Genomic DNA, 26,276 nt, shown 5'->3' with positions numbered 1-26,276 from the left:
ATAAACCCAGCAGGCATCAACATCAGCAGAAAATTTTCCATTCTCTTACATTTTTAGAGTGGGCTCCAAAAGCAGTGGAATACAAAATATGAGCAGATGTAGGAAACAGAGAAAATACATCTGGAATGTTGAAAATCAGGACAAAATTTTAGGTAGACGCATTGAAAAGAGAAAGAATAAATTAAAAAAGGCAAATTGTTATTACCTTGACACTGACGCTTCCTTGGAGTTTGAGCTGCAGTCGGATCATATCCACTTCTTCCATTGTGCAAAGCTGATTGAGCTCTGAGACTTTTTTGGACATCTCATCAATCGCTACTTCGATAGGGTTCAGCTCTGTGCTGGTTTGGCTTATGACTTGAATACGCTTCTTTACGTAGGGAAACAAGTGACTGGCTACTCAAAAGCAAGAAACATATCAGAGAAACTCACCCAACAAAACAGTATTTAAGAAAGCAAAACAATTATGTCAAAAATTAACTTGTGACTCTGTTAATCTCTTCATCAATCCAAATAAAGTTTAAATCACCAAATGACTGGATGACACAGCAGGTCCAAAATGGATTTTGATGTTCCTGGCACTGGATGAGCACTTTTTTTTGACTTCACCATTGCTTACTCTAAGCTCTGCAACATTCATGTGGCAAAAAGCTCCCACCACTTGGATTTTAGAATCCACAAATTTCTTGAGTTAAAGCAACTGAGTTAAAGGACCAAACAATAAGCCTGTACTGAACTTCAAATAGCTCAACAGAGTCTATCAAACATTTCAAATTAGAGGCAGGAGCGTCTAGTTTAGTTGAATGGGTATCACTCACCCGCAGATGAACTACTATTAAAACATCATCCTTAAAGTAGTAAGCAGCTACTTTAACATTCAGCCTAAATACTGCCACGGGAGTGGACAGGAACTATTTATCATCAAAACCCCTTCCTTCCAGTCAAAGCCTTTTCATGGATCTCAGGGAGTTTGGCAAAGGTACTGTTGTGGCACCTTAAGCTAACAATCTTTTCTCAATTACCCTACACACTTAGAAGCCCTCCCAAACTCCTTCCTCTGGTGAGCATCTGCTGCCAGTCGGCTCAGGCCTGCATAAGCTCCAGCTCACACAGTGGCTATCCCCTTGGAGAACAGGAAACCCAGAACTTCAGAGCTGGAGAAACAAGTCACAACCAGGCACAGCAGAGAGCCAGTGATTCACAGACCACCGTCTCTTGCACAGAAGATAAGTGCAGCCTGGTGCAACAAGGGCAGCAGGCTCTGGAGCATGGAGAGGCTTAGCAGGTACCATTCTAGCCACCCAGTACCCCTGTGCAAGTTCTACACTCTTCCAGTGATACCGATAAGCCTTGCCATCTTCTCAGACTGAAAGCACTTCCTTTTTACACAGCAAGCAAATGAAAATATATGACTTTATTGAAGGCCAGGGATGGAGGGGGCTGGGGGTAATATGTTTCCTTTAAAGAAAAGCACTGAGGTGATGCAGGTGCCAGAGGGAAAAGCAGGGGAGAAGAGAAGGACCTAAGTCTGAAGATGGAATCAGGTTGAGAGCAGTGGGAACCTGTAATAACCTAGGGAAAGCATTCTGCTGGAAGAAAAACCGTCTCTGTTTTCACCAGACATACCATAACAGCTGCACTTTCATGTCACTGAAGCTACCTGCTTCAATATAGGTCTCAGAACACCTACTGCTGCACAAGCGCTTAAAAAACCCACACATAATCCACTCCTTCTTTTTTCTTCTTACAAGCAAAGCTGTGTCATGTAACAAGATGCCCACAGACAGTGCCTTTTTCCCGACTTGCCAGAACAAAACTTTCAGCTGACTATGCCTGTACTGTAAGCAGCTTTCTTCACTTTGCCCTTTGAGGGAAGCTGTGAAGTCCATGGGGAATGGGATTTTCTGTCTCTCAGGGACCTTTGATGTGAACATCAGCTGCTCTGCTCACAGCTGCCCATGACAGCAACGCCTCCATCTCAGATAAGTTTCTCATATTCCCAGCCAAAATACAGACAGGTCAAGTTTCAGCAGCAGTTTCACAAAGGATGCCTCTTTAAAGAGAGATTTCCATCATGATAAGGAACTAAACATTTTCTGTTTAATATGATTCAGTAAGAATAGACATATGTAGCGCTCTTGACATTCCCATCTTAAAACACTGTGCCCAGTGAGATGAAATCTTACCTCCACTTAAAAAAAGAAAAATCTATATGATGTATCTTGCTCTGATTTTGAATAAAGTTTTATTCTTCTTAGAATAGGCACCCTACTTCTTTGACTTGTTTATTATTTAAAAGAACAATGGTTCTGAGTGCTGAACTGCCTCCAGCAAAACCACTCCCAAATTACATCACTGCAAGAACAGTTAAGATGTCAATAATATGAGAAAATACGACTGCTGATGACGCCACAAATGAAAATTTCCCCGGACAGTCAGCAGGGTTGTAAGAGAGCACGTACTTTGCCAATGGACACACTGAGGAGATTACTTATCAGTCTGCACGGCATGCTGTACCTACTGACTGCAGAAAACCTGGCACATTAAATGCACTGCTGGGCTTAACTGGCAAAGGTGGATGGGAGCGGGGAAGCATCCCGAGGACACGTACTTGTTAGGATCGTGCGCCTCTTGCACTGCTCTTCTACCCCTCCATGCTTTTTTCCTGAGAGTGTGAAGGGTGTCTCAAACACAAAGCGGTTGATATTGTGATGCATTTCAAAGTCAGTCTTTCGGTCTTCAGCTTCCTTCTCTTCAAAGAAAGGCGTGACATACGTCACCTGGATATACGCATATTTTGGATCCAGGTCTTTGGGGTTGACCTGTGTAACAGTGGCAAACAGAAAACTCTGTTAATAAGCTTCCAAGGCATCTGTTATATTTCTGATACTTTAATAGCAACACTGATTAAAACAGACTTCCTATTTGAATATTAAGACCACAGATTAATACAAAGGTATTTAACCAAGGGGACCGTAAGAACAGTGGGACTTTTGAATGTAGTCATTGGCAGAAGCGAATGAAAACTGAATGAGTGAGAAAACAACCTGCTTCCGCATTGCAGTAAACATCTGCATGCTCTCTGCAGGCATATGCTGGAATATGCTCTTCCTACTGACTGTGATGCCCTGCTATAACACTGTCATTTCCATGCAGCACCTGCCACACTATAAGGCGAGGATCTTTTTTCGGTTGTAAAACTAGGTCACAAGAGTTAATACACACACTCTGTTCATATTAATTCAAAACACAGCTCCCGAAATATGCACCATGAGCTCAGTTCTCCCCCCTGTGCAAAACCAGCATGTCTTTTGTACCTTGTTGGAATCCTGAATGATCTTCACGTTATCTATTCCAAACTTGTCTGCATACAGTTTCATCAGCCTTTGAGAGATCTCAGACAAGCCGGTTAATTTGGGTTCTTTATAGATATACTCTTTACCTTCCTCTTCTTCAAAAAAACCCTGTTTGGATGAAATGGAAGGATACAGTGAACACCACAGGCAGGGCAAAGCCTAAAAAAGGTGCTTTTATCAGGAATCAAGGTTGTCTATATACCCACCACAGCATCCAATATATAATTTCCAACACCTAAATCAAAAGCTTACCTCTCTCCACTGTGGCAAACACCTAGAGCTCTGCATTTGTACTGGTCTGGTACCTCCAAAGTCACCCAGTTATTTTGATGTACCTGGGTACATCATACACATTTATTCATATAAGACCTAGCTGTTTTAAAGATTTAAAGCACTCTCTTGAGAGTTATGTGTATGATGAAAAAACCCAAATGAATTAAAAACTGGACATTAAAAATCCTTTAAATTTTAATCATTTGTTTAAATTAACTATTTTGGAAGCACTGTGCTAACAGAACATGAGTGTAATGGCTGTTTGCTGGATGCCTAGCCCAGCAAGCCACCTCCAGCGCATCCTGTCTGGGAGCCATGTGTGCAGGCAACGCTGGGCACTGCTGCCTGCGGTGATGGGCGGGACACTCCTGCTCACAGCAATACACAGGACCATGGCATTGGGAGCACCTGTAAACTGATTTGCATCTGTTCAGGGCAGCTGAAGAGGAACTCTGGTGGCATCCTGAAAGGCCATATGGAATTGCAGCATTTTCAGAGACACTCTTGTCTGTTAGATTTATGTAGAAAAAACAAACAAACCAGAAAAACCCCACACAGACTGCGTTCGTTTGCAAAAAAAGCTCAATCTTGTTAAGGTCATTTACTTATTACACTGGAAGGACTTGGCAGAGCTTTAAGAAAAGCCTCCACTGAAGAGCTGAACAAGAACCACTCAGGCTTCAGAACAAATGCCAACCTCAGAAAATTAGCACAGCATTGCATCATGCGCAGGTCAGACACTCAACTTGTACATGATGAACATGCACCTCAAAGCTACAGCAGGAAGTAGCAGGTGCCCCAGCAACAAGGCCAGGATTTATCCCAGTGCCATCATGGGACTATCCCAATGCAGCACCAGACTTCCTCCTAGGATTTCATATTCTGCTGATGAAATCTGGCAGTGTTAACCATGGCAGCTGCACCCAAATCCTCCTCCTTTCACCTTAATGCAAAGTGACCCAGAGAAAAATACCTGAAGCTGCAGGGATCAAGGGGAAAGGCAGACAGCATTAATGATGTCAAACCTAAGACCCTCTAACCTTAACACGATGTGGCTTGAACAGCTAATTCGACATTATGTCTAGGCAAACTGCCATCTACTGAAAAACAGAGAACCACAAATGAATGAAGTCAAGAAATACCTCCAAATCTCTTTGGAAGGTACTCATGGAAAATCCAGCCTTTTCGTGTTGAAGCATATTTCAACTTTGGCCACTAAAAGTACTGAGTAGGCAAATTTTCATAAAAAAAAAAAAAAAAGAATGAAAACAAATTATAGCTGTAAATGTCAATGTTTGTTTACAAAAAATGCCCAAACTTGATCTCGATAGGGACTAACAAATACACACAGCTCTGGCTTCTCTTTTGGTGAGGACAAGGGGCAATAAAATTATCTTTCACTTTGGCAAGTGCCAAGAGCACTGTGGACTTTACTGGAAACTGATGACTAACATCAGCAGCTTGTCTGACAGTATCTTAATCAGTCTCAGAGTGACCTTCTAACACTGCACAGTTTTAAACAATATTATCAATTAAACTCCATAGGCATATGAAGACCTTTACAAGTAATTAGAGAACAAATCTAGAGCTCAAAAGTTGACACCCTATAAACATTTACTGATCTGAGCAGGTAATTGACTCTTTTATTGACTTCACTGAGGGAAGAAGATGTGCAGAATCATAACCTAGTTTCTGATCTTGTTTCCACTGAAGCAAAACTGCTTTTATGGGAGAAAACCTCATTAATTTCATGTAACCATACTTAAACACCCTACTCAGAATTACTTCTGTTCAAAATCAGCTGTTTTCTGCTACTCTTCCATGTTTTCAACATAACCCCCTCATGTTCTCCAAATCAATCACATAACAAGCTAGAATATAGTTAATGCTCTTAACCACTAATTCTGCATATGTTTGCGTGCTGGAACACAGTGTTTGTATGTGAGTATCAAATCTCTGTGCTAATGCTGCATGGCACACTAAGTTGGTATCTGTGTTAATGGTTTTGCTTAAAAAAAAACCCTGAACCTGAACACAAACAACTAACAGACTTTGTCTTGTCTCTAATGCTAAAGACATCATTTAAGTACATATTCCGTACAGTATTTCAGCTGATAAGTGACAAGCAGAAGTTAATTGTGAGCTATAAATAATCATGTGTGCCATATGCTGTATGTCTGGCAAAGACTGCTGAAGGTAAGATTAAATACTTCCAGAAGCCACATATCCTTCGATTTCAGGATTTTAACACATTAAGCAGTCAAGGTTACATTATCAATGCATATCCCTGGATTATCTTCAACTGGCTCGTTTTGCCCTGCAAGGACAACACAGCCTTACAGGTGAAAATTATGACATGGAGCAGCCGAACGTAACGGAAGGGAGACAATCTCCTGGGCAGTAAGTTATAGGCTTCCACTGGGCTCTGATGTGCTGAGAGTCAAGGTGTGACCTAGGACTGTCACTGTGGCAGTGCCGAAAAGGCCCTTCTTCCTTCCCATATGCCCTCAGACACAGCCCTTGTTGCTCCCAGCACGTCAAACACTTCTTTGCCCTCTGCTGGAGGAATACACACCATTCCTTCAGCCTATGTGCCAAGGTGAAGCCTTCTGCTTTACCTGCCAAGAGTTATCATCTAATGGATCCTTCCTTCTCTGCATCAAGTGCGCATCTCCTCTTATGGTGAGTGTTTTTTATTCTTTGGTAAGGAAGCTACAGCTGTTTTATCACATTTGGAAAAGAGGACACATATTCTGCTCTTCAGACATAAACCCACAGCTAGCTTATCACTACAAAAATCTGGCCTCCAACTTATACAGCTTCTTTCACAGATAGGAAAACAAAACCACAGCTCTACTTTTACCTAATACTGCTCTGAAAACAAATCTTGAATGTCTTTGTCTATCAGCACAATAGGAGTTTTCAGCTATTCAATATATGTAACAGCTTCTTTTCAGTTTTAATTCAAGAAAGACACTGACTTCTCAAAACACTCATCTGTGAATAAAATCATAAGCACTGGCTAGTGTGGCCACTTGGTGGTGCAATGAGATGCTGTCACCAAAGACCCTTAACAGAATTTGCTGTCGAAAACAGCAGCTGCCATGAGATCTGGCTCTCTGAGCTGGCAAATAATGCTCTCTGGCAAGAACTACTGACTACATCCTTCCTAAGGCCTACAATCATTCAAACCATCCTTCCAGAGGATCCCTGCAGCAATGCAGTAACCAAATACTGTCTCCCTTTTCACATGAAGGACAATGGTTTTCAGGTGCAGCTGCAGATTTTCTTTTTCTACTAAGAACCCTCAAAATTCTTCCTGCAAACAGTATTTGCATTATTCTTTCGTCCTTTAATATGCTTTCTCTGCAGGTTTTGGTTTTTTTCAGTTAAGGAACAGCAGTGTTCCATTTTTACAAAACATATATATGTATATATTTATTATTGATATAATTGATTAAAATGTTTAATTAATAAATGCATATCTGTAATAATACATTTTTATATGTGTGTATCAGCCCACAGCTGTTTCATAGAACAGTGTATGTGCACAACTGAAAGGAATCCCATACCTGCATACCGAGCATCCCATACCTGCATACCAGGTTTCCTTCTGTGGCATTGCCTCTGTAGTGGCCTAAGCAGAATGGTTCATATTGCTTTACTGGTGTAATACTAGTAAATAATACTGGTGTAATACTGGTAGTAAATACCAGGAAAACCTGCAACTGTTGGCTTTTGGGAGGAAGTGTGCAAAGTCTGCCAGAAGCACAAAAAAAAGGAAAGGCTTTTAATGTTTTAAATGGATGGGGTATTGATACTGCTTTCAGCATGGAGACCTGCAATACTCTTGGCAACCGAAGGACCAAAAGTCCCCATACCTTTCCATCTGCACAGCCAAAATGGAAGCAAGGGGCCCATGAGAAAAAGTGACTGAGAAAAAAAACAGAGAAGAAACCTTCCTCAGAGAAAAATATGCAGGCACAGTCAGTATATGGGAACAGACTGTTCTCTCTGTCTCTCCTTTTATGTAGCTCCCACACCTGCCATGGTCCTTGTGTACTGGTAAGCCCCCCTTAATCAGTTCTGCACACCCATTCCTATTTTCCTTGGTAATCGAGGCACAAGTGACGCTCATAGGAATGATCTACCTTTAATTATTTGCACTTTGTCATGTGCTTTTGTCACTATGCCTCTGCAAGGAGCAATACAGAGAAGTCTCGCCTTCTACCACATATCTCTCCTGCAAAAGGAAAGGAGGAAGTTGTACTTGCTTGCATTTAGAGCTCAGTGTCCAGGCGCACCAGGGAATGGACTGGACTGAGCAATACGCAGCTATGAAAAAGTCATATGCTTTAGAGCATGAAAGCTGTTTAAATGAAGTTGCCCTCGTGGCACTGGCAGCTGAAAAGTCATTGCACTGTAACAGAGATTTTAACCCAGTTCAGCAGAGCTGCTGCAGCTAAATTACCCACTTACAAGTAGCTGTCTCTGGAAGAGCTCTGGCAAAAAGCTGCAAGTAGAAGAGTCCTGTTTCCCGCACTGCTGCCCCTATTCTGAGGAAGGTCAGGCACAAGGAAAACTCTACCCTTCCTCAGTGCAGCTCGCTTTCTCCTTGAATTTGGCAAGTTCAGCTTTGCTAATCTGTATGAAGAGCCAGGACTCACCGTTTGTCTCCGACTCCCAATTTGCTTGTTCCTACAAGGGAATACCAGGAACATGGCTGTACCCTGCCCAGAGTGCTGCAGTTACCATTGCCATAGATCATACTGACACAACAGCCTTTCTCTTTGGAGCTGCTGCACAGGCCAGGAAAGCAGGTTTGCATTCAAACAGCATTAATACTACAATGAGTTTTTCAACAGAGAATGAAGGGGTCCAATACTGCTCCCAGTGGAGCTGAGAGAAAAACTTCCACTGAGATGAGATGATGCAGGATTGGGCCCCACGGTGCACACACAACATGGCAACAGACACAGCTTGGTAATTCAGGTAACTGAAAAAACAAAAGTTAGTTTGCAGGATGAAACAACGGATGAAACAATGTTATTTCATCTGCCACAAACCAAAGAATTGAGAGCACAGGAAAGTTAATGTTAAGTAACAGTACAGGGAGGGATGGAGGATGTGTGAGGAGAGAATTAAACAAAACATGCAAAAGAACTAGACTTACCACAGCCTTGAATAAGATCAAAAGGAGAAAAGAGTAAATTTCTGCATTAAAATCTAATTAGCAAGCAGAGTGATTCACATCAATCTGTTTTTTACACACCTTATTATTAACTTTTTTTTTGTTTTAAGAGTAAAGGAAATAGTATGCTTGCCAAAACCAGGCCTTAAAGGAACGTGCTGGGTTGCTACACTGGTCTGTAGCAGGAGAAAGCACAAAATAATGCTTTGAGGATGCTGAAGCACAGCAGAGGGAATAAAACTACTCTACAGTACGCTGCACAGAATCAGAGGTGGCCTGAAAGCAGAAGTCAGAGTCAGCGAGAAACACAACAAAACATCTACTGCATTCTGCTCTGCTTAAGCTCTGTTACAGAAGGGAACCATAGATCAATCAAAGATATCCTACCTGGTTTTATATAAATTTTACTTGGAAAACACCCTGCCCTGCCTCAGTCTCAGTTTTGCTTGATGAAGTCAAGAACTAAAGCTGATGTACAAGGCTGTTCTCCAATACACCAATAATTCCATAGCAGCAGTTTACACATATGCAACTGAGTGTTCCCTTTTCTGAGTAAAATCCTGCTTGGAGTCTGACCCACGAGGCACTTTCCACCCCATGATTCACTGCCAAGCGTTTATATGAAAATACATCAGGATTACAAGAACATGCTGAAATCTGGGAATGTGTGGAGACAAAAGAACACAAGTTGACTTACCTGCCCATAAAATGCAACACGGTAATATCGCCCAAAGAGACGTTTCTCAGAGTTCACTACTTCTGCAACCTTCAGGTATGAGCGGTGGATGTCATAGTACAAATCAGACAGCCTCTACATTAGGAAACAGGGAGGAGGGGGGGGGGAAGTGAGAGCATGCAGATACTTTCGGAAATACTACTATAGTTCTGTGCAAGCATGGCTTGCCTTACCTGGATTCCCAAACCTTTGCAAAGATGGTTGTACATACTCAAAGAATAGTTTAACCTTGTTAGCAGTCATTTCAAGGTTTCTTTCATCTTCTGAGCAGTTTTGTGGCAGTGGGTGTTTCTGTGTGTAGGGCCACACAGGAAGACAAGCATCCCACCACCAGACAGTGGCAGAGACCTACTAAGAGGGAACCTGAGTATCCTATGTGCAGGTGTGAGCAGGGTGCCAACAGTGCCAATCAGCTCCTAACTCCATGTAAAGACAAGCTATCCACAATTACCACTAATGAACACTTTCTCAGGATAGAGAATCAAAATTTCAACTAAGTGTGCTGGTTTTGGCTAGGACAGCGTTAAATTTTCTTCAAGACCTGCTTCCTAAGCATGCAGCTTATTGCTACCTACCTCTTGGCTTTTACCGTGATTTAAAACCAGAAAATCAGTAAATGAGATTATTGTCTCGTTATTCATTATACACTGAGATTGCCAAGTAAATAAAAGAAAAAAACCCTGGAATTGTAAAGAGATCACACAATTTATCAGCACTTTCTAAAACTAAATACAATGGAAATGTGCTTTTGGTTTAAAAACACATGCAAAAATTCACATCCACTGGCTAATAGGAGAGGTTTGTTTGAAAATTTTTTGTCTATTAACCATTGTATTGATGCTGAAAAGAGGAAAGTAGGATACCAGCAGGTTATTTTTATTTACTCACAGCACAAAGCCTTAAAAGGAGAAATTACAGACATGAAGAAAAGAGATTCCTTTTAAAGAAAGCACATCTTTTTTTCCTTAAAACTTATCTTCACTGCTCTTTTAAGAGAATTAAAAAATATAAATATATAAACCAACTTACTTTAAAGTCCCTCTGCTTTTCAAAAACAGCAATGATAGGCTTGTTAACCTCAGCTATAAGCTCATATCTCTCAGACTTCCACAGGTATTCAACACACAACTCCAGCTGCTCCACAAGAATATTCTGCAATTCCACAAATATAAACAGATCACTTGACAGCTGGTGGCATTTAATTAATAGCAATGCAGCAAAAGCACACACCCAGTATTCATTTTTATTCTGTGTCTTCTATATTAAGGTTTATTTCAGTAACACAGTGTTTAATCAGGTACTAGCAACCTAGCTCTTCTTTAGATAAAAACCCTGAAATAACAGTAACATGAAAGTACTTGAATACTTGACATCTCATTCAGAAGAATGGGTTTGGGCTTCATGGACTCCCTAACTTCCTGCTCTGGTACTTAATGTTCTTGCTAGCAAAACAGCTATCCCTGCTATTTAGTACAACAGCTATGACATTTCACTCAAAAGCTGTGTGCCCTTTAATACTGCCTGAAGTACACCCTCGCTATAACTTGTAACATGCACAGGCTTCCATTAGAAATAACACTTTCTGCTGATATAGAACAAGTATATGAATGTTAATGCTGTTGACCTCATTATAAGGAGTATCTTGCATCCCAGAGTCTTCTTTCATAGCTCCTTCTTCTTTAATGTTGGGGGTAATGCTCAGAAAAGCAGGCCATCCCATGGAAAATAAGCCTTGAAGTGCAAGTCATAACAATGTCAATTAATGCGTGAATAACCAGATCACTAAAAATGCTACTGAATGCAATTAAAATAGATCTGATTTTATTTGACTGGATTAGTTACTTTTTTCACAGCCCAAGTGATGAGAAGCACAAATGGAACTGACTGAATTTATGAGACTATTACACATTTTCACTATGATATAAATCCACTTGTCCAGGCAAAGGGTAACTATAACATTTTCCTGATGCAGTCTTTCCCTCCCTTTGGCATTTTGGTTCCTTAGCTGTACAGTGCTGGCAGCGCTTGCAAAACTACATGTGCAATGCTCATCTATACTGGAATTGATAGGCAGGCTGAGGTGAGACAATTTACACTCATAAAACCAGCGCTGTAACTCCTGGACTGACCCACAGGCGCTTAATGCTACATGCTGGGATCTGCACTTGGCCCACCTGTCTGATTTCCTAAAGGAGAGTGCCACAGTTGCCCAGGGCTTGCTGCATCTGATAGAGAGATGCCTGCTCTGGAGCACAGTGTGCCTTTACCAGGTTCGAGGATACCATGGCAGTGAGGTGACCACAGCCCTAAGTGAAAAACTCTCTTGTAGAAAGCTCAGGGCGGTGGCAGAAGCTGTTGATGGGAAAGATCATAAGGATTAAAACTGAATGTCCATCTAGTATTTGCTAAGCTGGGTCCTTAATGCAATAGCTGCAGAAGGAACAACTTGCACAGGCATTGCACATTACAGATCAGATAGAGTCTGACCCACAAAGGTTTTACTACCACTCTTGAACAGAGAAGGTAAACATGTTAGAAGAGGTGATGAACTCCTAACATAACTTGTGTTCAATTTAAAGGTTAGCTTAAAAACCTAACCTTTACACATTGAGAGAGAGGCTCCATCCTCTCTGTCAACTTTTGAAGATCGTTTAAATACAGACTTAAGATATGATTCTTTGCTCCACCTCCTGTGATCTGTTACTCATGCAAAATATTTACCACTAGTGAACCATCTCTAGCATTGTTCACAGAAAGCTTCCTTCTAAAAGGGTGCATTTTTTCATCTCACTCACAGACACTTCCAGGTGTAGTGGAGAACTATGGTCTCTTCAAAACTAAGTTTTCTCTTCCCCCCATATTTGCCCCTGCCCCCAGAAGTTTCTCTTTGTGAAAACTGCCAAAATATCTCATGTTAATAATTACTTTTAAATACACACTTCATAAGCTAAATAACCACTGGCATAGATGCATTTAAAAATAAAAGACTGCACTTTTTTCCTCTAATAAGTAAGAAAAAACTCTTTATCTGTATAAGTTACATATGGATAACCAGATATTAATTCCACTCCCCTGCCCTCCCAGCTTTGGAATTGGACATGGATTTTCATGCTAAACACCAATTGACCTGAGAGGGATTTCTGTTGACAATGAAGAGCAGGCTGCCCTCTTGCTGAAAAAGCCCTCACCAGAGACATTCTGAGCAACTCATCAAACCAGCCAAAGAGAACCAGGAAAGTCACATATAATGTTTCCAGCATTACTTGCTTGCTGTTACAGCCATCAACATGCACTATAAATATTTTTGCTTTGGGAGATATTCTTCCAGATCAATTGGAGAACAGTAATTTGATTCCCTAATTATGTTATTTGACCCATAAACAGGCACGGTTAGAGCACTCACTTCCTCCATTGTGAGTTGTTAGTAACACATTACTATCAGAGACTTGACCATCTTCCAGGAGCATACGTGAGGTACAAATCTTTTCCATTTTCCAGTAACCTATGATAGTGTAAGATGGTATTAGTATACTGCTACTGGTACGTGTTAATACATGCATACTTAATAACGACAGACTAACAAGTGAAGCATTCTCTTTTAGCACTAGCTCACTAAACATTTAAATTACACTCTTAACACAAAACATACACTTTCACTGTTCCAGAGCTAAGAATGGCATTTATGATATATTTTAAAAATAAACTATTTGGGAAGAATTTAAGCAGCTTTAAGACTACTTTATACATAAGGCAAGCAGGACAGCCAAAAATTACTTTCAACAACAATATTTATAAATACATAGTTGGTTTTGAATATGTTGGTCTTACCCTTTCTTTTCAGGTACTCTGCAATGAGAGCGGCGATATGAATGTAGCACATAGCAGCCTGTAATGAGAGACCAAAATAAAGTACACTGCTTGACTTATAGCATACATGTGATAAGGAGCACACACTTTCATCACCGTCAAGTCACGCTGCAGAAAAGGGAAGGCAAAATTAATAGAATCATTTAAGAAAGTAAAGGGTTAAGTGATGAAATCCTTTTTGAGTGTTAATTTCACTACATGTAAAAGCATAGATTTTCTCAAGAAAGACTACTGAGTAAATAAGGTATTCCTGGGTTATGCGCTGGAGTTTTGCATCAACCATTTATGTTTTGATGAAAAGGACACCACCACCTCTCTAGGTATTTTTCAAAAAACCTGTCTCCCTCCACTTTTTTTTCAGAGCCTTTTTTATCAGAACATCTCAGCCTAAAGACAAATGGATTTCCTATTCATTCGTTTACATTACCTCTGATAAATCTCCATTTCTTGCATGAATCTTGGCCATGCTTTCAAGCCATGTCCTGCGTAATTCTGGTGTGCTGGCATATGAATTTGCCAGGCTGTACTGCAGATCCACAAGCATCTCAGGATCCTTCTCATGCTCCTTCATCTGAGCTGTGGCCATCAAAACTGTTCTGATGCGTTTGGTCAGATCCTTCACCTCTGCTGGGAAATTAACGTTCTTTGGGAAAGATAAGCAATACATCACTAAAACCATCTGAAGAGCCACATGCAGCACCCCTGAACAAGCTGAAGTCCTGCTTACGGAAGACCTTCTTTCCCTTCCCTAATCCAGCAGGCCTTGACGCAGAGTCACAGTTCCGCATTACATGCATAGCATACATAAACACTTGACTTTTTTTACTGGTGTGTCATGTCATGGCACCTACAGGATATCCCAGTCAGTCAGTTGTACCAGTCTGTATGCAACAACTCTGCTGAAGTCAGCAAACTGAAACATTTGTTCCTCGATTGCCTACTGGATCCAGGACTGGATTCTTGTGCACATTCAGCTGATGAACAGCATCAGGCGCTATAGATAGCTCTGCTTAACTCACAGCATGTTTCACAATGGTCTGGCTTTTGGCCTTCTCACACTGCGCAAAGTGAGTCCTTGTATTACTCATATTGGTTGTTCACAACATATTTAACTCAGCCCTGTAGTTTCTCTTTTTCAGATGAGCAATGAAATATATTTCTAATTTCAGACTTTTTTTTCCCCTCATTCCCTTTGTTTAAAAGTAAAAACATCCAGAAAAATTATATGAAATTAAATGCTCCCTCCCTACAACACACAAAGATGAGCATGGTACAGAAGCAGTGTGATTGACTGCAGTGTTGGGAAATCAAAGCTGGACTTTGAAAACAAATACAATTGTAACTGCACCTTATTAAGTAAGACATCAAATTACTTATGACAATTACGTACCAATTTGCTTACACTAACTATTATTAACCTCAGTGGAGATACCCTATAGTCACCTTCAGGGAATGAAAAACACCTCCAAAGTATAAAATTCAAAATGCATGTTGACAAATGTTTGGACAGGAATTGTAAAAATTAAAGACTGGAATCCTTTTCAACACCTTTACTACAGACAATGAATATAATAGCAATGGTAACTAATCTAAGAGCTAAATGCCTTTTTCAGGGGGTTAGCAAGCTGTTACAAAACCCAAACGTCATGCATGTTTTTGCTGCACATTTATTGAACAGACTGAAAAATAAGGGATAGTTTGTAGACTAAAAACTGTCAGCTGCAATTGTGTCATTAGTCACAATGCATGGTATCTTCTCTGACATCAGGCAAATAAACAAAATACGCAAGTGAATAACAAATAACACAATTAAAAAAAACCAACTTTATTTTGTTTTAAAAATTATTTTCAGTTATTAAGCTTCTGAGTCACAAGCATTTTCATGAATTTCAGGCTGCCTGAAAAAGGCACACTATGAACGCATTCATAACTAATAAAAGCCAGCAAATTTATTCACTGAAACACTTGCTCCTCTGAAATCATTGACCTTTTGCAAGAGGTAGTGATAGACAACAAAAATGTTTCTTACTTTCATCTGCTTGTCTCCATTAGCAAAGTTATTTATAATTGCAAGTGAATGTTGAAAACGAGATCCGCCAATCCCTGCATCTGCTATCAGCTGGCTCACTGCTTTGATGAGCTGCACGGGGGGAGCAAACACAGGATGCAGTTAGCAAACAAAAACATTTCTGAATAGTTTTTAATCCCTATTTTAATATGCCTTGATGTATAAGGCTAGCATAGATTTACATTTATACCTGTCTTAAGAATGTAACATATACAAACACAAGGACTATGAGTAATCTTTTCAATGTTTGTAATTGCTCATTTTGCAATGTAAGCGCATTGATACTGGACCTTCTATTTCTGTAACTATACTGTCATATTCTGTTTAATTCCTTCATCAGCTATGTTCTCACTACTATAAGCAGTGCATGTGAATCAAGAATAGCCATTTATCTGGCTATGTGGCTACACTCACAGTTGCTGTCTCTCCCTGGAACAGAGCTGAAAAGCCCACTGTCCCACACCACATCCTTCTCTCTTGGTATCAATTGGAGAGGTATCAATTTGATGGATGGACCACTCGGTGGATAAAGAACTGGCTGGACGGCCGCACACAAAGAGTTGTGGTCAATGGCTCGATGTCCAGCTGGAGACCGGTAACGAGTGGTGTCCCTCAGGGATCGGGGTTGGGACCGGTCTTGTTTAACATCTTCATCGCTGACATGGACAGTGGGATTGAGTGATGCAAGTTTGCCGATGACACCAAGCTGTGTGGTTCGGTTGATACGCTGGAGGGAAGGGATGCCATCCAGAGGGACCTTGACACGCTTGTGAGGTGGGCTGATGCCAACCTTATGAAGTTCAACCATGAAAAGTGCAAGGTCCTACACCTGGGACAGAGCAATCCCAGGCACAGCTACAGGTTGGGCAAGGAAGAGATTCAGAGCGGCCCTGCGGAGAAGGACTTGGGGGTGCTGGTCAATGAGAAAATGAACATGGGCCGGCAGTGTGTGCTCGCAGCCCAGAAAGCCAACCGTATCCTGGGCTGCATCAAAAGGAGCGTGACCAGTAGGTCGAAGGAGGTGATCCTGCCCCTCTACTCTGCTCTTGTGAGACCTCACCTGGAGTACTGTGTGCAGTTCTGGTGTCCTCAACATAAAAAAGACATGGAACTGCTGGAACAAGTCCAGAGGAGGGCCACGAGGATGATCAGGGGGCTGGAGCACCTCCCGAATAAAGATAGGTTGAGGAAGTTGGGGCTGTTCAGCCTGGAGAAGAGAAGGCTGCGTGGAGACCTCATAGCAGCCTTCCAGTACCTGAAGGGGGCCTATAGGGATGCTGGGGAGGGACTCTTTGTCAGGGACTGCAGTGACAGGACAAGGCGTAACGGGTTAAAACTTAAACAGGGGAAGTTTAGATTGGATATAAGGAGGAAATTCTTTCCTGTTAGGGTGGTGAGACACTGGAATCGGTTGCCCAGGGGGGTTGTGAGTGCTCCATCCCTGGCGGTGTTCAAGGCCAGGTTGGATGAAGCCTTGTGTGGGATGGTTTAGTGTGAGGTGTCCCTGCCCATGGCAGGGGGGTTGGAACTAGATGATCTTGAGGTCCTTTCCAACCCTGACTATTCTATGATTCTATGAAGAACAGCAGGGAATCCAGCCCAATGTCTTCAGACTCAACAGGAAAATCAAGCTGCCAAAGAGACTTGCCTGAGGACTCCAAAAGAATTACTTGCTACAATGCATAAAAATAATAATGAAACAAACCAGTGCAGCAAACCAGTATCAGCTAAACACTGATGATCACATGCTTCACTTACCTGTAGATGGGATCTGACTATTGATTTCTGCTTGTTAAATTCAAAGTTCTTTCTCATGAAAAAATAAAGAAGAGCAGATGCCTCTGTCTGAGTCGAACGTGACCTATGGTTACAACACTTCAGGATTTCGTAGCAGAGAGAACCGCAGAGATCTGCTTGTCCTTGGAAGAATGCTGATGGGAACTATCGAAGAAAAAGTGTGTTTAGCACTACTCTCAGGCCTTCACACAGTTATTCTGAGTCAATACTTTGTTAAGCCACCAGTAAAAACAACCTTATCTCCCATACTAATCACATTAGGGTTTATTGAAAAAATCAGCTACCAGCTAAACATAATCCCATGTGCAAATTAAGATTAGGTAAAAACCACACACAGGTTTTCATACAAACACCGTATGCAATGTAACAAACTGGCCTAGAGGAAATCCAGACAGCAGCTGGCACACAGCAAGCATAAAAGCAGAGCAGCCTATCTGCAAGGAATGCAGAATAGCTAACCAGGAAAAGCATGTGTGGCATTATGCACTACTATAAAAGGTGTTCAGGAGAAAGAAAACACTTTCAGCAGCAAAGTCAGCAAATTTCCAGTGGTCAAGGGTTTGAACAGCAGGAGACAACAGAGAATGAAGGATGGCTTTCCACACTATACCTGCCATTTATCAGCAGAGTGAATGTAACAGAAGACAAGACTGAGGAGAGGAAGATACATGTCTTGGCTACAGATCTCAAGTACTGCTCAATAGGTTCTGCTGCAGACAACTACACCTGATCCCTGCTCCCACAGAACTCTGAAGAGAGAATTCAGTCCTGAGAGATACAGGCTGAATGAAACAGGTAATCCTGGACATTTACTCATCCTCCTCTTCTTCTGTTCCCATCTAGTATGTAATTTAAAGCAGTCTGTGGATGGTTTACTTCGCGTTTCCCCCACGTCCTCAAGCTATGTTACTGGGAGAAACACGATTTCCTGCTCTTTCCCCTGAGATAACAACCAGAAGGAGGCCACACAGTTTAAACTGATCTACACTGTTGCGTTTGATAGGAACATGTGGGAGATCAGGCCAGCTGCTATGGTTACCAGTGTGCTAAATTCTGATTAGTTTTAAGAGGATCTCATCTATGACTTGGCAGTTGCGCAGCCTTTGTGGTTGACACAAAGTGTCTAATTGCCTGTGATCACTGACCTATGAGGTGATGCAATCCAATAAACAGTTTGACCCAAAACCATATTTTTGTCTAAAAACTCTTCTATGTTGAAAACAAAGTATTCTGAAACTTTATTAGTTTGGATGAACTTTTGGTGATGTGTATGGAATACTCTCCTGTTAAGTCCTCTTCGGACAGCTTAATCATTCGCTGCTAGCTAGATTTTGCAACCCATGTAATCTGCTATGAAGACCATGGGTTTCGAGCTTTCTTCCATGGGCGGTGAAAGCAAGAAAGCCAATGATACAGCCAGACAACGCAGACCTGGACATTACTTATCTATTTACTTTACAAGTTCCATTTTCTAAGTAAATTTTTCATTTTCCAAAACAGAATTTTTCAGATAGTGTGAACTTCTCCCTTTTAATCAACAATAAATCAGAAGATATTTTTGTCAAGAATGAGCAATAATACAGTGAAGATCAGAACTCTTTCAAAGTACCTATATGCCTTCAAGCTGTACTTGCTATAACATATTAATATGTCAGACTAACAGAATAAAACCACAGTTACCTTGCCTACAAACAGCCTCAGGGCAGCAAAGACGTGCTTGAGAGCAGCTGCTGACTGGTTGATTTGCAAAAAGAGCATGTGTGTGTCAAAGACTTTCTTCATCAACACATTCTGGCAATCAGATTGCTGGAGCTGCCTCTAGAAGGTTCACAGACAAGACAGGATATTCTGGTCATTAAAGTGAACAAACAGAAGGATCTGCTGGACTTTACATCAGAGTGTTCCTAGGAAGATAGTTTTTCAGTGTAAAATTTCTGCAGACGAGGCATTCCCAGCTTGCTGCAGACTCTTTTTACTTGTAGTTTTTCCAAGGACAGCACTTTCCTATGCCTGTACTCCTATTTGTGAACGTTACAGAGTAGAACTAATGGCTCAGGTGGCATAAAGTAGACACTAAATCCAAAAGGAGCTGCCTGTTGTATTGTAGCTGTGAGACTTAGAGTAAACCATTTAGGCCAGCAATTGTAGATCAATTTTTAAAGAGGCAGAGGATCCACCTGCTGACTATACAGACGATAAGTAGTTTGGAAATCTTTTATCTAACGTCTCTGAAATCTAGTGGGATAAACACGGTTCAGATGCATGACAGTCATACATTAGTAGATGCATGACAGTTCCATGCAGAGTAAGGCTGTACATAGCCCTGGGTATCTAGGATGGTCTTCATCTACATCCTTCTATTCAGTTTGGGTCATACAAGTCAATTCCTTCATGAAATACCTTTACTGAGCACTGACACCATATTTCCCTATCCTGCTGTTTGAGGCATTTTAAGCTTTCTGTGTGGCTGCTCCCTCGGGCTTTCTTTCCACCACATATCCCACACAACACCAGTTCAAGCAGAAAATGAAACAGCAAAACATACCTGGTGATTCAGAGTGTAAAGACATAACAGGTCAAGGATTGTGAGGGAAACTTCTGTAGCAATGTTTGCCTCTGTGTCTACATACTGTACAATGTCTGTTTCATTGGAGCTGCCTACAACATATAAAAGGCAAGATGACAAACAACCTTCTGAGTGCTGTAATTCTACAGTCTAATCATTAAGTCTCAGCAGAGTAGAGGTGTGGTCCTAAAGTACATTTAACCACAGGAGTATTTGGAAGAATACTGCTCACACGAGATGAAAGGGGAAGGAATTTGAGTCAACTTTCAGCAGCTGCATCAGGGATGTTAACATATTCTTCCTTTGGTTCTGTTCGTCCCCAAAGGAGGAGAGAAAGATAAATGGGAAATGAGATACAAGACTTGAATCTCATCATTAAAAGAACCTTTGGCCATAAAAAGTTTGCTTTTATTCCTAGATCTAATAAATGTAACATTTCAGCCAGTGAATTTTTGCTTGTACAGCAAGGTACATAACCACAGATGCAAGAGATGCTGGGAAGGGGGAAATAACTGGTCATTAAGGCTATTTAAATATGTCAGGTTATTGTAATTAATTTTGTTTCTACATGAACTTTGATGAAGTTAAAAGTCAGATTTCTTAGTTACCTAAAAAAAAAAAAAAAAAAGGCAGAATCAGCAGCTCTATTTATGTTTAGGCTCCACTTCAGGCTGTCTTTCAGTGGCACTCATAACAACAGGTTCAATTGTATAGCGCCTGATCCAAACCCCCACAGAACTCCAGAGGGAATAAATATTTATTTTGTACTTACTTGCAGTGCTGCTGTCTATCATCTGCAAGAGTTTGGGGTTAGAAAGTGCATTTTTGCCACGGATTATTGGTAATGTCTGAGATCTGTGATGCTTATGGCCATCGTGACTAGAAGTAGAATGCACCCTGAAATTAAAAGATGCTATTAAAAACAGAAACAAAGGACAAACTATCATGCCTATACAGAATTTTCCCATGTCAGTTAGAATTTTCTCTAGTATTTTTCAAAGGCTAAGTTAAACAAATGCAAATCTTTTCAGACAAACAAAGATGAAGAAGAAAGTCAGTGAGGTAGACAAAACAAACAGATGTGCTGTGATTTCTTCAGATCACAGGAGACAAGCATTTATTCGGCACTGAAAAAAAGCACCAGCTTAAATAGCTGGCTGATGTTTAGAAAAAACTACCTTTGGGTGAAGAGAAACTGAGATGGCGTTCTTTCAACTCAGAATACAAGAAAAACACATCCTGCTCAAGCAAGAACTAATACAGCTTCTATGAGGGGAAAAAAATGATGACAAACTGACAGGGACAGTACAAATATGAGTGTGCTTATGTGTGTGATCTCTTAACCCTCTTTGATGCTGGTAAACACATCATTAAAATACAATGAGAAGCTTAGAAATAAAATGCCAGTGCTTATCATACTTTCTGAAAGAATTTTTCACCACTATAGAATTCAGTAAGATTTAACGTCTCTCAAAATTCAGGTCACTTACTAAAATACATTTGTATTTAATAAAAAAGAAATAAAATTTGTTGCTTCCTCATTTTGCATAATTCAAACATATTTTAAGACAGAATTACTTCCTGTACCTAGCTAAGCCCTCTTTTATGTTGGCTATTTTTACAGAAATCATTTCTGACTAAGTTGCCAGCACAGGTATGGAATTGATGCCCAGACTTTCACCAGTCATCATGAGAAAGTCTTCCAGTGGTCACAGTGGAAAAATTTGGGTGCATATCCTGGCAAACGAATAAACTAATGGAGTTTGAACTTGTGGAAATTTGATCCCGAGGTGTTTTTTTGTGGTGGTGGTGGTTGGTTTTTGTTTGGTTTGTTGTTTTTTTTTTTATGGGGGTTGAAAGTCTGGTTTCATATGAACATTTCAGAAAACTGAAATACAAAAATACAAGTGGAAGTTAGAGGTGATCATCAGCAACAACTCTCAACTCATGATCAAAAAATGTTCTGTATTACAACAGGACAAACAAATAGTCATTTGGACCACAAATGGTGATCTGTGAGAGGGTAAAGTGTGAAGACCCTGGAGACAGCAGAAATGTGACTTTATTTTCTGTATTGCCACCATGTTAGTTCATCCGCAAACGTGCAACAAAACAACAGTCTCCTAAAGGCTGTGTGCCAGTTCTAGCGGGGGTAATGAAATCAGTGCTGCTTCTTGAAAACCACCCAGTAGAGGAACAAAGATGCAGAGAAAGCATCATTTCCCCACCTTGTTCCATTCCAAGATAATATGCTTATAATGGTGAGCATATTCCAGCTATATGTAAATGATCCAAGCTCATGAGGGAGGGCAACCTTCTCACCATGCTCTTAAATACAACCACAAGCTGCACAGCATCAAAAGTTTGCTTTCTCTCTAGAGTTTTGCATTATTAATGTGAAAAGGATCCCACTTTCCACTGAAAGGGCCAAAAATATTATTAAACGTGCTGCACCTGCAGCTTATTAACATGTAGTCTATGAAAATGATTAGCCCTACATTACCGGGGAGGAATAAATTGCCCAATACCGTGAGTGTATCCATACAGACGCTTTATCCCTAAAACAGTAAGATTCCATGAAAACATAACATTGCAGGAATATGAACTCCATCAGGTTGGGGAAAACTGTGGATTATCTTTCAAATAGGAATCTGAGCTGAAACCATCAGCCACTGTTTCTCCACATTTAACAATATTGACAGTAAGTAAAGATTTTTCTGAACATAACACTTAAAACAACAGCTTACAAGTGATGTTGAAGTTAAAGGGGCTTAATTCTTTTATGGGTTTTATGGCTTTGGGGGCTTTGAAATATGTTACATATTGCATCACCCTCTTTTCAGTCAATACTGTGACAGTATACAAGGGCTGGAGGATGACAACATAGTTTGTGGTTTTACAGGAGTTAATAATACATGTCATTACCATTGTGAGAGCAGACCCAGTGCCTGGCCAGAGGAGTTCGAACCTTTAAGGGTTCCATTATTCTGGGTGGCCTGAACAAACTTAAAAGCAGCAGCAATTTTCCTGTTAAGAGAAAATAACTGTTAATCTGTAACGGAACGTGACATTCATTTGCCAAGCCTCTGAAGAACAAATACAGGCCTGACAAAACCTGCAATGGAGCATGAACTGGTTCATCCAGTGACCTTTTGCTTTTCCACAGTATGACATATAGACAAGTTCACAGTGGTAACATTACATTAAGAATAAAACATCCACTGAGACAAAGTGTGCATTTCACATTTCACAGCTGGAACACAATCTCACACTTTTTCAGAGAGTGGGTAAAGATAGAAGATTTTTTTTGTAATTACTGTGGAACATTTATCTAAGCATATTAAAATTGTTCTTTCCATTATATGGTTGGAAAATACAGTGTTCAAATTCTGTTCTTTGGCATATGCACAGAAATATGGTTGAAATATGGTACTTTGGGCTGTAAATGCAACAGCAATGATCATACCATCACATGCAAGTACATGCATGTACTCAGATGTCCAGAACATCATGATAACATTGTTTGAAAAACAAAAAACAAACCCAAAGGTAAAGCATACATTGGCATCAGAGTGTTAGACTGGTGCTTTCAGGAGAAAACTGATAGATACACTGTTAACCTCATTTAAGCCTAATGTAATGCAGTAACATTTAAACGCTGTAACATACTGTCTATAACCAGAGAATTACCTTACAATATTGCGTTTTCCTAGATACCTGAAATTTTGCAGACAAACCCTGAAAGATAAAACAACACATTTTATATCTATTAATGGCTTCCTAATTACAAAAACATGCTGAATTTTAGTGCCTTGAAGAGACCTGTGGCATATGCACCTCTTAGTAAACTAACAGAATGGAATGCAGCAATTCACATCCTAGGGCTGCACAAGATGTGGCACCACTTCCCACACCTTTGTTCCCTTGCTCCCTTCACGGTTGAAGATTCCTGCTTGTTGAGGAGGCAAAGGCAAAGCCTTGGCGGCAAAGCATTGCTTCTTCACCAGCTGGAGTTAAATAACTTGCGTTTAAGTTACAAAATGGTGAGGAAATTCTGAAAACAGCTACCTGCATGGATTCTGCAGACATGCATAGACTGGATTGAGCAAATCACCCTGGAGATGTGAAAAGTAGGGAATCCTACATTGCACAGCTTTTCTGATAGTTTGCAAGTTTTGGAGAGCTAAAATACTTTACTCAAGAGAATAAAATCTCAACTCCAAATGGGAAAGCTACTACAAAAATCTCTTTTAGGAGGAACGCTCAGAGCATTATGCTCCCTGTTCACGGAAATGACCAACATACTGAAGGATAATGTTTCAATATGACTTCAGAAGATAAGAAGATACAAGACCTATCTCAGCCTATTCCAACTTAGGTGGATAAACTTAAAGGACATATTATTTGCAGCAGTCATTCAGAACATCATAATTTAACATAAAATCCACAAAGTGAACTTACTCTAAAATGCTGAAGAAGTCTGTTATTTCTGAGAATGGTGCTCGCAACCAGTAGGAAATCAGTGCATCTAAAAGAAGATATTAAAATATATTATGTTTCTGTTACGGGGAACTAAACTTGACCCAAAGCTTGTAAAAACACTCATGATTATTCTAATTTTGTATTTGTTTGGCTTCAGCATTCACAATACTTTACAACAAAGTAAATAAGGCAGTGAGTGCATATTTTCTTACCTTCTGAAATGGTTTTCATAATGTGAAGGAAACACATAAGAAGGCTTCTAGTTTCAGCTTGATCCAACTTGTCAAAACGAAGAGTTGATCCAATCAAAGACAAAGGTCTCATGATCTGTTGAATTGACAACAAAAAGCCTTGTTAGGAATAGTGATAGGTTTTTACCTCTAGTAACCGTTTTCAACATTTGCACATGTACCTTTTCACACGTGTCAGTTCTCTCACTGTTTTTTTCATTGGTACTTGGGTTAGATTCAAGACTTGCTAAGGAAGCTCTGGAGTCAGCATGGTTTGCTGCAGAGATAGCTATTGATGAAAAGGCTGTAAATGAAAGTCACAGCAAACATGCTAAACTAAAACATTTATGGATACAAAAACTAATAAGACAAATGGAAAACTTAAAATGTGTCACATGCCGGATTGACACCAGTGCTTTGAACTTCCAATAGCAAAGCTATTGATGAGTTGTTTAGTACTGAAAACATGCAACGACTTGAAGTAAAATGATTCCATTTGCTGTTATTCATGGCATTAAAATGGTCTGCTGCATTCTGTAAGGCCTGACCTAAAGCCACAAAAATCAGTGGGAAGATGCCCATGCACTTCCCTGGATTTTGAAATGGGTTTGGAGGAAGTGAACAAAGTTGTATTTCTACCCTTCCATTAAGCCAGGAAAAACTAAGTTTTCAGGAGAAACCTTGGAACTATTCTTATGTCAGGCAGACTACAAGGATGAACTGAGGCACAGGTATTTGTGAGAGCCTGAATACTGGCATCATTCCAAACCAGGAGAGTAAGTGAAGTAGTGGAAGAGCAGCAGCTTCAGTAGAGAAATAAAAATCAATCAAAAAATACCCAAAGGGAAGAGAAACATTGCGTACCATGTTTCCCTGAATATTGTATAAAATGGGTTAATGATATCCCTCATGAATACTAAGCAAAAAGCACAATGGATTGAGATACACAGAAATCTACCTGTGTGCATGTTCAATCTGTCATTAATACCTGCTATAGAGTTCAGAACATCTTTGGAAAAGGATGTGTCCACAGAGTTTGCATGTTTCATTGCTGTCTGGCTCTGAAATCCTCCGGCTGTGCTCAAGTCATCCCTAGATCCCTGTATTTTGAAGGAAACAGAAGAAACTCCAGCAAATGATATCACTCATAACTTTCTCAATGACAGCACACCCCACAGGCTTTTCTTAGACACTGAGCTTGAAAATCTACTTTCAGTTGTTTAGACATGGCAGCCTTAAAAGAGAAAGGCTTGCCATAATACGCCAAATATTTACCTGTAATACGAAACCCTCTCATAATTGAGGTTGTAAAGGACAGGTTGGGTCTAACTGTGTTTGCTTCTTAAACACTAGCACAGCATTGGGAAAGGACCATTAACTGCCATTAGCAATGATACTGTGAAACAGGCTCGTTTGCTGGAAGGACTGAAAGACAACACCCTGGCAGAAATCTGTTTCTAATTTTTAAAGCAGGGCTATGATTATAACACATCTAATACATTAATAAATAAACAAACATGCTCCTCCACATGCGCAGTTTACACAGACATTTTCTTTGGTGGTAAATGTAAAGCTACTTGTATGCACTTCTTCTGTGTGCTGGTATAGTTCATGGTCCCTCTGTTATAGAATTAAAACTGCTTGTGGATTCATGACGTAACCCTGCAGAGTCCTCAGCCTGCAGCACCAAGGCAGACCTACCGGACAGAC

General features: G+C 40.4%; 1 protein-coding gene across 6 annotated transcripts in view; it reads right to left on the bottom strand.

Annotated features, from left to right (window-relative positions):
* The window catches only part of DOCK10 (dedicator of cytokinesis 10), a 162,490-nt gene that overhangs the window by 4,434 nt on the left and 131,780 nt on the right, over positions 1–26,276 (bottom strand). For 4 of the 6 annotated variants that reach the window (XM_065674998.1, XM_065675002.1, XM_065675001.1 and 1 more), the window contains exons 34-53: positions 25,555–25,666; positions 24,749–24,870; positions 24,549–24,663; positions 24,316–24,382; positions 23,545–23,592; positions 22,780–22,881; positions 20,627–20,751; positions 19,834–19,946; positions 18,969–19,106; positions 17,250–17,432; positions 15,453–15,563; positions 13,851–14,066; positions 13,385–13,442; positions 12,960–13,058; positions 11,181–11,287; positions 10,586–10,708; positions 9,518–9,631; positions 3,318–3,464; positions 2,612–2,822; positions 206–396 (exon numbers count right to left, since the gene is read on the bottom strand). In XM_065674998.1, coding sequence (XP_065531070.1) covers positions 206–396; positions 2,612–2,822; positions 3,318–3,464; positions 9,518–9,631; positions 10,586–10,708; positions 11,181–11,287; positions 12,960–13,058; positions 13,385–13,442; positions 13,851–14,066; positions 15,453–15,563; positions 17,250–17,432; positions 18,969–19,106; positions 19,834–19,946; positions 20,627–20,751; positions 22,780–22,881; positions 23,545–23,592; positions 24,316–24,382; positions 24,549–24,663; positions 24,749–24,870; positions 25,555–25,666 — 2,502 coding nt within the window. The remainder of the gene's footprint in view (positions 1–205; positions 397–2,611; positions 2,823–3,317; positions 3,465–9,517; positions 9,632–10,585; positions 10,709–11,180; positions 11,288–12,959; positions 13,059–13,384; positions 13,443–13,850; positions 14,067–15,452; positions 15,564–17,249; positions 17,433–18,968; positions 19,107–19,833; positions 19,947–20,626; positions 20,752–22,779; positions 22,882–23,544; positions 23,593–24,315; positions 24,383–24,548; positions 24,664–24,748; positions 24,871–25,554; positions 25,667–26,276) is intronic. The other 2 variants (XM_065674999.1, XM_065675000.1) reach the window with 2 other exon arrangements.

The sequence above is a fragment of the Lathamus discolor genome, chromosome 3 (genome assembly GCF_037157495.1).
Source record: "Lathamus discolor isolate bLatDis1 chromosome 3, bLatDis1.hap1, whole genome shotgun sequence".
Lineage (NCBI taxonomy): Eukaryota > Metazoa > Chordata > Aves > Psittaciformes > Psittacidae > Lathamus > Lathamus discolor.
The sequence above is the reverse complement of the archived record's forward strand: the minus strand, read 5'-3'. Positions and strand labels throughout refer to the sequence as shown.